Source organism: Tupaia chinensis, unplaced genomic scaffold (assembly GCF_000334495.1).
Source record: "Tupaia chinensis unplaced genomic scaffold, TupChi_1.0 Scaffold000063_1, whole genome shotgun sequence".
NCBI classification, from domain to species: Eukaryota; Metazoa; Chordata; class Mammalia; order Scandentia; family Tupaiidae; genus Tupaia; species Tupaia belangeri.
In genome coordinates, this window is record NW_006159521.1 from 6,815,453 (window position 1) to 6,826,013 (window position 10,561).

The window sequence follows — 10,561 nt, forward strand, 5'->3', positions numbered from 1 at the left end:
CAGTGTTCTTGTTCTATTCTTTTAAATTAGACTTATGCCCATCCACATTCTCAGATTTTATTTTCAACAACTTTTAAAGCATATTTTTAGTTGTTTCCTATCAGCTTATAGAAAGGAAATTGGCATTATTATATTGATTTTCTAGTCACCTTGCTAAATTCACATTAACAGATTAAAAGAGAAAAATCATCTGATGATTGGAACAGACACAAAAAACATTTGCAGAAGCTCAATACCAACTCATGATGAAGAATCTATTTTTTTTGCTATTTTTAGAGATGTTTGCTATAGGGCATATGTGCTCACCAGGGAGACAGAAAGCAAGAAATCACCCCTGCCCAGGGGGGATGGCCACTCTGAAATCCCTTCTCCTCTTTTCCTCTCAGAATCTTGGGCAAGCACACACACATACCTGGAGTGAGTTTTAAGCCACTGGGTGTAGGACTTGAACTGTGGTTAACTACATGGGAGACCAGTGACACAATCATTACACCATCTGCTGGTCCCCATGATGAAGAATCTAGTAAATTAGGAGAATAATAAAACTTCCTTAATCTGATTAAGAACTCTATGTTAAAAAAAAAAAAAAAAAAACTAGAGCAATTACCATCCAAAATGGAAAAACACTTAAAATATTCCCACTGAAGTCAGACACCAGAGAAAACGCCTACTGTCGGGACCAGCAGGGAGTGTAATGGCTACATCGCTGAACTCCTATGTAGTCAACTGCAGTTTGAGTCCCGGATGTGGTGTCTTAAACTCACGCTGAGTGCGTGTGCATGCGTGCCCAAGATCCCGAGAGGAGAATGGAAGAGAAGGGATTGCGGCGTGACCGTCCCCCCTGGGGGGTGATTTCTCACTTTCTGTCTCTCTGTCTCTCTCTGTGTTTCTGGCGAGTGTACGTGCCCTATAGCGAAAACCCCTCCAAAACACAAACAAAAACAAAAACCAAACAATGAAGGGTCAGCAGGTAGCACAGTGGTTACGATTCTGGACTCCCATCTGGCCAGTCGCAGACCCGGTGGCTTGAAAATCATGCCTGGCACATGTGCTTGCGTGCCCAACATCCCAGGAGAAGCGTGGCAATCCCCCCTCCACTACCTCCATCCTGCCCCCCTCGGGGTGATTTCTCACTTTCCCTCTCACCGTCTCTCTCCTCTGCGGAAAGTGCATGCGTCATATGTCCAAAACCTTAAAAAAAAACACACAAAACTGATGGGGCCAGTGGGTGGCATGGTGGTTGAGGCACTGAACTCCCACATGGCTGACCATGGTTAGAGTCCTGGACCTGATGGCTTCCTCTCTCACTTTCCCATCCCCTCTCTGTCTGTTCTGATGAGCGTATGTGCCCTATAACACACTGAGTAATCATAATAAAATAAATACATTTTAAAAAGTTAAAAACAAAAACAAAAACATCATCTGCTTTTTTCCATGCCAATAGTGATCCCTGAAACATGGTGAATGTCCCTAAAAACCGGTGGACTTCCTGTAAGAAGTGTGGCAAGCACCAGCCCCACAGAGTAACCCAGTACGAAATGCGCAAGGGCTCTCCTTTAGCACAGGAAAGCAGCATTATGACAGGAAGCCGAGTGGCTACGGTGGACCAAGTCCATTTTTCAAAAAAAGGCCAAAACTACAAAGATTGTGCTGAGGCTTGAATGCATGGAGCCCCGCTGCAGCTCTGAGAGAATGCTGGCTGCTAAGAGACACAGACGTTCTGAAATGGGAGGAGGGAGGGAGAGGACGGTCAAGGGATCCACTCTAAATTCCACCTCTGCTTTTATTATGACGCCAATAAACCCCTGAGGCTAATGTTCACCTCATTTGAGCTTGGCAGTTGGATTTTTTGTAGAGGAATAAAGTAATCAATAACATTCTCCTTGTGGGAAAATTTAATTCAGGAAAAAGAAGTTCTTACTTCCAGATATTTCAGAAAAAAAAATTTGTAATATATATATTCTTTAATATAAAATATATATGTAAATATACAAAAATATATAATATTAATATACTTATAAAATATTTATATATAATTTATATGTATATAAATATACTTATATGTTTATACATATATAAATATATATTTATAACATTTTATCTTTTATATATATTTAAATATATATTATATATAAGGGAAAGTCACAGTAAATGTGGTCAATTGTCCCCCCAGGGGGGATGGTCACGCCGCAATCCCTTCTCCTCCATTCTCCTCTTGGGATCCTGGGCACGCATGCACACGCGCCCGGAGTGAGTTTTAAGCCACTGGGTCCGGGATGCGAACCGCAGTCACCTACGTGGGAGTCCAGCGACATAGCCATTATGCTAACTGCTGGTTCCCAGAGATTGAAATTAATTAGCATTGAATAAAAAACACTATTCCTGGGACCAGCAGTTAGCGTAATGGCTATGTCGCTGGACTCCCACGTAGTCGACCGTGGTTCGCGTCCTGGACCCAGTGGCTTAAAACTCACGCCGGGCGCGTGTGCGTGCGTGCCCAAGATCCCAAGAGGAGAATGGAGGAGAAGGGATTGCGGCGTGACCATCCCCCCTGGGGGTGATTTCTCGCTTTCTGTCTCTCTGTCTCTCTCTGTCTGGCAAGCGCACGCGCCTTATAGCAAAAAAAAAAAAACAAAAAAAAAACAAAAAAACACCATTCCTGAACTTAAAAATCTTAAAAAAGATAGCGTCAGAGCTGCTCTATAGCTGTGTGTGCGACTTCACGGCTTTAGTCAAACAAGGTTTTGCAATGGGATCTGATCAGTTTTCCTATTTCATCCTTGACGTTTCGTATCACAAACACTCAATTCCCAAATTTCCCCTTTTCAGGTTTTTGGGCAGTGGTTTTCTCCCTGGTACAGTTCCCGTTGTGGCCATTAGGTGGCAGAGTGACTCTAGCACCGAGCCATCTAATCAGTGATGATGAGGAGGCAGTCTGAAGTCCATCAACAAGGTCCCAAGGGCCTCACAGCAGGCATGCCAGGGGTCACATGCCTCAGCAGAACACCTTCGACAGGTGATTACAGTGCGACAGCACGCTATGGCAACGACGTTTAAAACGCGAAGTCAGCTGCTTGTTTTCCTGATCACTATAAATACTGTAAGTATGCATAATTATGTCTATGTGCATTATTAAGTCCTTAAAAGCTGGCAAGCGTTTACCTGCATCAAGACCAAGGGACAATTTATATCCCAAGGCACCATAAAAACAGTAGAGCAATAGGCCAGCAATTGTGTAGCCTAAGGTTGGGTGTGACAGCTACAGTGGAGAGAGCCCTGCTAAAGCTCTCCCGCTGGGGGCGGGGCCCGTGCGGGGGGGGGGGGGGTTTGCACCCCCTGAGGAGAGACATCAGAGGCTTCACACGGCAAGGGGGCATGAACCAGGCATCACAGAGACATTCCAGCCCAGTCACTAAATAAACAGACAAGCCTGGGGGTCGGAGTTGGTATCCAGGGTTGTTACAGTATGTTACCTGAAATTAGGAAAAGATGAATTGGGGCCCAGCAAATGGTATAATGGCTATGTTACTGGACTCCCATGTAGTCAACTGCAGTTCAAGTCCCAGACCCGGCGGCTTAAAACTCAGGCTGAGCCCGTGTGCATGTGTGCCCAAAATCCTAAGAGGAGAATGAAAGAGAAGGGATTGCGGTGTGGCCATCCCTCCATGGAATGATTTCTCCTTTTCTGTCTCTTTGTCTCTCTCTTCAGTAAGCACACGGGCCTTATAGCAAAAAATCTCTCTAAAATAAAAAAAGAAAAAGAAAAAACGCACATGGGGGGAGGGTTGTGAGAGAGCACAGACGCCAGATTTAAATGATAAAAACTTCAAAGCAGCCACTATAAATACAGGATGATCAAAGAAATCAAGGAAAGTGCTCTTTAAAAGTAAAGACAAATGGGGCCGGCAGGTGGCGTGGTGGTTAAGGCACTGGCCTCCTACATGGCCCATCGCAGTTCAAGTCTCAGACCTGGCAGCTTGCTTTCTCACTCTCCCTTTCCCCCAGTCTCTCTCTGGTCAAATTAATGAATAATAATGGTAATAAATAAAATAATTCTTTTTTAAAAAGCCTTAAAAATAATGATAAAAGTAAAGGCAGGGATAATCAGACAATGTCTGATAGATAGAAGATATCAATAAAGAGATAAAAATTATTAAAAGAAGAACCAAACAGAAATTCTGAAGTTAAAACGTACAATAGGGGCTGGCAGGTGCTGTGGTGGTTAAGGTGCTGGACTCCCACGTGGCCAACCACAGTTCGAGTCCCAGACTTGGTGGCTTGATTTCTCACTTTCCCTTTCTCTCTCTCTCTCTCTCTCGCTCTGTCCCTTCCTCATCAAAATAAAGTAAGTAAGTCAATAAATAAAGTGAAATAAAATAATTCTTTTTTAAAAAAGAAGTAAGATAACAGCGGGCCCAGACGGTGGCATGGCAGTAAAGCGTGACCTCAGCAAGGTCGACCTACAGAGGACGATTGCTGACTTGTGGCCGCAGACCTCCCTGAGCACCATGCGTGTCCATGACCCCAGCTGGCTGAGTCTGAGGGTGGATCGTGGCATCAGGACCCTGCTGGGCATGTGTTGCTATCTCTCTGTCTTTCTCTCTCTGCCTCTCTTGCTCATTAAATAAATCAACAACTTTTTTTTTAATTAAAAAGCACAATAATGAAAATGGAAATATTCACCAGGAGGACTCAACAAAAGATGTGAACTGTAGAACAAAGAACCAGTAAATCTGAAACTAGAGCTTTTGGGAGCCAACAGGTGGCATGGTGATAAAGGCATTGAACTCTCACATGGCCAACTGTGATTCGAATACCAGACCTGGTGACTTGCTTCCTCAGTTTCCCTTGCTCTCTTTCTCTGATTAAATTTTAAAAAATAATGATGATAAATAATATGAAATAAAATGATTCTTAAAAAAATAGAAATTTTGCAGTTTGGAGAACACAGAAGTTAAAAAAAGAAGAAAAATAAAGCCTCTGAAAAATGTAAAGTGTGGGACAATGTTATGTGCACCAATATATGTGTAATGAGATTAACGGAAGGGGAAGAGAGAGAAAAGAGTAGATTCGAGGAAGTAATAGCTGAAAACTTCCTGAATTTGATGAGAAACATTCATCTACACATTCAAATAACTTAACAAACTCCTAGTAGTAAAAATACCATGAAATTCATACCATAATAAATACAATAAAAATGCTGGACGACAAAGGCAAAAAAAAAAAGAGGGACCAGCAGTTGCATAATGGCTATGTCATTGGACTCCCATGTAGTGGGCCACAGTTCAAGTCCTGGACCCAGTGGCTTAAACTCACGCCAGGCACATGTGTGTGTGCATGCATGCCCAAGATCCCTAGAGGAGAATGGAGGAGAAGGGATTGTGGCATGGCCATCTCCTTGGGGGGTGATTTCCTGCTTTCTGTCTCTCTGTCTCTCTCTGTCTTTCTGGTGAATGCATGCACTCTATAGCAAAAAACTTCTCCAAAAACAGAAAGAAAAAGAAAATTATAATATACAAGGGAACCAGAATAATATTAACAGCTGATTTCTCATCAGAACCACACAAGGCCACAAAGCAGCAGATGACATTTCCTAATGCTGAAAGAAAAGAAAAAAAAAATCTTATCCAGCAAAACCATCTTTCAAAAACTAAAGGCAAAATAAAGTTATCCCAGAAAAATAAAAGCTGAGAGAATTTTTACTAAGAGACCTACCCTACAAGAAATACCAAAGGAATTCCTCGAGTGGAAAGCAAGCGCTTCAGAGAGTAGTTGGAATCCTCGTGGAAAAACAAAAACAAAACCAGAAACAGATAGCACTTGTAAAGGTAATCATGTAATTATAGGGGGCAACGTAAGTGAGCATTTTCTCTGAACTGATTTTAAAAAGCGATTTAAAATTATACATATATAATTGTATTGTGGGGTCTCAAACAGATAGAAATGAAATGTATTTGATACCAGCACAAAAAAGGGGACTGAGGGGGAGCCCGTGGCCTGGTGGTTAAGGCAGCCGGATCCCGCAAGGCCAGCTGCACAGTTTGTTTCAGGCACAGCACGTGTGTGTGTGTGTGTGTGTGTGTGTGTGTGTGTGCGCGTGTGCGTGTGTGCACGTGCATGCCTAAAATTCTCACAGGAGGGAGAAATAAAGGGCAAGGACCGTGGCATGACCATGCTCCATGGGGGATTCTCTCTCTCTCTCTCTCTCTCTTTCTCTCTCTCTGTCTCTGTCTCTCCCTCCCTCCCTGGTCAGTGCATGTGCCCTTTAGGAAAGTCTTTTTTTAAAAGGTGGCAACTCTGTAGTGGAGTAAGGAAATGACAACAGATGGCGATCTGAATCCGCAGGAACAAATGATCATCATTTAAACTCTAAAAATGTACTTGTTCTCCTCCTTCTCTCGGCTTTCTGAAAAAGACAAGCACGTATGTAAAATAATGACGACGTGTGGTTTGGATTGTAACATAGATGGAATCCGTACGAGAACGGTAGGGCAGGATGGAAGGCCGGGGCTGGAGCCATCCTGGGGTAATGGGCCTGGCTCATTAGCGTCAGCCTGAAGCGGCACGTGCTAAACCCCAGAGCAACCACTAAGAACTCAAAATACGGTGAAAAATAGTGAAGGAGCCTAAAATGTTTTAGTCCAAAACATCAGTTAAAGCCAAAGAAAGCAATAAATGTGGATACAAGAACCAAAATAATAATAAGACACAGAAACCAAAAAGTAAAATGGCAAATATAAACCCAACTCTACACTAATACCTGTAGAGTCACATGTCACTTAGCAATGGGCCTGTGTCCTGAGAAATGTGTCACGGGTGACTTTGTCAGTGACTGAACAGCACTGCGTGCACGCACACAGACCCAGACAGCACTGCCCTACACGCCTAGCTACATGGTACAGCTCCTTACGGGACTGCTGCCATGCACGTGGCCCACGACCGAACATCACCACGCGGCCTGTAACTGGTCTGCACCTGCAACTGCAATGGCTATGAAGATGCTCGGAGATCTCCACTTGCTACTCTGCCCTGTAGCTCCCTGGTTCTCCTGCCTTACTGTCTGGAAAGGGATCTCGAAGTCGGGGTTGTTTTCAAGTCAAACTTCACCTGAATGGATTCAAGTTTTCCCGGTCTGATTTCAAGTGGTTTTTCTAGATCGTTTCTGGGAAGAAAGGCATGTGAGTACAAGACCATCTGTGCAAAGGCAGCGTGATGGCACAGCTCGGCCAGCTGGGGGACTAACGAGCAGTTCCTCACTGCTGAGAGAAACGTGCAAGGGTCTGAGAGTCCAGGTCAGCAGGGTGCCCGTGGCCGAGGGTCACGCCAAGGAGAACAGAGTTCATCCGACAGGTGCACAGGAGAGCGGCCAGCCAGTCCCGCGGTCTGTCCACGCAGCCCCCGCTATGAGATTCACCCTCCTCAGTAGACCACACACATGGCCAGCATTCAAGGCCCTTCCTGTTGTCCACGCAAATGTGCCCTAACGTTACCCCTCTCTGCTCTGAAGAGGACTTGGACCTGTGGGCCCCTGTCTTTCTCGCAGGTCACTCTCGCTGTCACTCAGGTTGGTCTGGAGTACCTGCAGGGCTGGTATGCAGACATGTGTTTGGCTCTTAGTAGCAGCAGAGGGCAGAAGAGGCCCAGAAATACTTTGGACAATTCCGTTCCAGCCAGCCAGAAATAACCCCAGACAGTTCTCCGCAGAACCTCTCAGCTAGCAGCATGCACGCGGATCCAGGGGTCTTGTTAAAGTGCAGATTCTGATGCAGTCAAGCGGCTGGGCCCGAGGCTGCACCTTCCTAATAAGCTCCCAGATGACGTGCGAGTCGCCAGCCTACGGACAACACTTCAAGGAGGGGAGAGAGCACGTCTCATACTAGCTGAGTTGACAGATCTTTTTCATGCTTTTTCTTTTTAGTAGCCCAAGGTCACCTATGCTCATCGGAGACAGAGAGACAGAGACAGAGAGAGAGAGGGAAAGAATACCCGCCCCCCGGATGGGGTCTGGTCACGTCACCATCCCTTCTCCTTCATTTCTCTGTCCTGTTGAGATTTGGGGCTCACAAAGTAACTTTCTGATCTATCATAAAGTAATAGCTTCAGAAATTGAAGTAAAAATGGATTATAAGAAAAATAAAATCTTTAAAAAATTATTTATTTATTTCATTCCATTTATTATTATAATTAGTAGAAGTATTTTAATTTGACCAGAGAGAGACAGCGAGAGAAAGGGAAAGTGAGAAAGCAAGCCACCAGATCCAGGACTTGAACTGCAGTTGGCCAAGTGGGAGTCCAGAGTCTCAGCCACCACACCATCTGCCAGCCCTCAAAAAATACAATCTTGGAGCAGTGGGAAGAAGAGGCAAGAGCGATCCCGGACCGACCAAAGCCTGCCCTGCTGCATCCCCAGTGTCCAGCACCTACGTCCCGCTGTTGTCGCCACCATGCCCAAGAGAAAGGCTGAAGGAGATGCTGAAGGAGATAAAGCCAAGGTGAGGGACGGACCACAGGGCAGATCTGCAAGGTTGTCTGTGAAACCTGCTCCTCCAAAGCCAGAGCCCAAGCCTGAAAAGGCCCCTGCAAAGCAGGGAGAGAAGGTACCCAAAGGAAAAAAGGGAAAAGCTGATGCTGGCAAGGATGGGAATAACCCTGCAGAAAACGGAGATGCCAACATAGACCAGGCACAGAAAGCTGCAGGTGCTGGAGATGCCAAGGGAAGTGTGTGCATCTTTGATAACTGTGTACTTCTGGTGACTGTACAGTTTGAAATTCTATTTTTAATTAAGTTTTATAAAAAAGCAGAATTTTGTTTTACCTTTTTTTAAAGCTATGTTGGAAGCGCACAGAACACTTCTTTGTTGTTTTGGAGGGGAAGGGGCATTTGTCACTAATAGAACGTCTCTGAAGCTGGATTGATTTGGACAACATCTCTCTCTTCTAGTTTTGAGAGACTTCCTCTTGGCTCCAGAGAGGAGGGATTCCCTGACACAAAGCCGCCTTGGCACAGATGCCCTGTGGTGTGGAAAACTTAGCATTTGCTTTCATGTCCTCTCCCTCTCTGCCTTCAGCATAGACTTACTCTCTTACACCAGAGACCTGTGGGACCTGACCACAGAAAACTGGTTATACCAGGATATCAGGCAATCTGGACTCTCTGATGACATTGAGATGGCGTCCTTCGCAGGAGCAGCAGGTCCTTTTCTATATTGTTGGGTCTTCAGGTTGATAACTCTGCGTTTTCATTTCCCAAAAGTCAGGGTCGGCTCGTGAAAAGTCGTTAAACAACATGCTAAATATGAAATGTCAACCCTCACTCTAAACTTTCCCTGTTCAGAGCATCAGATGAAGGCTTCATTGGGTTTTATAGTGGCTTTCTGATGTTGGTAGTCCATTGAAGAAGGGAGTTTGAAAGTTGTTGTATATGGTTAATGATTGTCTGCCCATGTCCTGCCTGAAATACCATGACTGTTTATGAAAAGTATCTTTAATAAAGCCATTTGAAAATAAATTAATAAAGAAATAAATACAATAAAATCTTAAAAAGACAAAGTAGCAGCCTCAGCTTAGTACCGAGGGAGTAAGTCAGCCTACGGTCACCCGCCCACTGCACAGGCCGGCCGCGGGCACTCCCACCCTTCCTCCCACAACGACCACCCAGCTGCAGAGACACAGGAAACCGTGGCGGGCTCGCTGCCAGGTGCCAAGTGTGCCCCAGACGTCGGGGGCAAAGCAGGGGGGATGCATAGAAATCATGTGAGGAACTTGCTGTTCCCACTAAAGCAGAATGCAGGAAGGACAGTGTTGGATGAGCGGAGGGCCCGACGGCTGGACCTACCTTGCTACTCTTCCTCGAAGATCTCCCAAACCCGAGAGTTGGCGCATCTCCAGGGTCTTTAAGGCAGAGTTAGTTCCGTAGCTAATGTTGTCCCTGGCTCGGATCTGCTCCTGGAGGACCTGGGCAACACAGAAAACCAGCAGGGGGTCCACTTAGGAATTCACGTGCTGCCACGGATGCATTTGATACTTATGGCAAAACGAAAATATCGAACCTGGTTTTTATGAGAGGTTCCTTTTAAACAGTCACACAGAGAGCCAGGAGGCTTAGGGAAACCTTCAACACCAGTCCCAAACCAACCCTTAATGGGCCAATAAAAATGAAGTTCCGGGCCCAGCCACAGTGGCACACAGGTACTGCCACTGGAGACTTAGATTCTCTCTCTCTCTGTCCCTCACTGGTCAAATTAAAATAAAGTTATACAAAATCATTATTTTTAGAAAAACATTATCATGACCAGCAGATGGCCTAATGGCTATATCACTGGACTCCCATGTAAGTATGTAAGTTGACCAAGGTTCAAGTCCCAGACCTGGTGACTTAAACTCACACCAGGAATGTGTGCGTGCGTACCCAAGATCTTGAGAGGAGAATGGAGGAGAAGGGATTGCAGCGTGGCCATCCCCCCTGGGGGGAAGGGGAGTGTGATTTCTCACTTTCTGTCTCTCTGTTTCTCTCTATCTTTCTGGCAAGCACACATGCCCTATAGCAAAAAAAAAAAAAAAA

General features: G+C 45.1%; 1 protein-coding gene across 4 annotated transcripts in view; it reads right to left on the bottom strand.

Annotated features, from left to right (window-relative positions):
- Positions 1 to 10,561, bottom strand: part of FAM81A (family with sequence similarity 81 member A) — a 101,747-nt gene that overhangs the window by 20,162 nt on the left and 71,024 nt on the right. For all 4 annotated transcript variants that reach the window (XM_014593387.2, XM_006141769.3, XM_014593391.2 and 1 more), the window contains exon 4: positions 9,836 to 9,954. In XM_014593387.2, the coding sequence (XP_014448873.1) occupies positions 9,836 to 9,954 (119 nt within the window). The remainder of the gene's footprint in view (positions 1 to 9,835; positions 9,955 to 10,561) is intronic.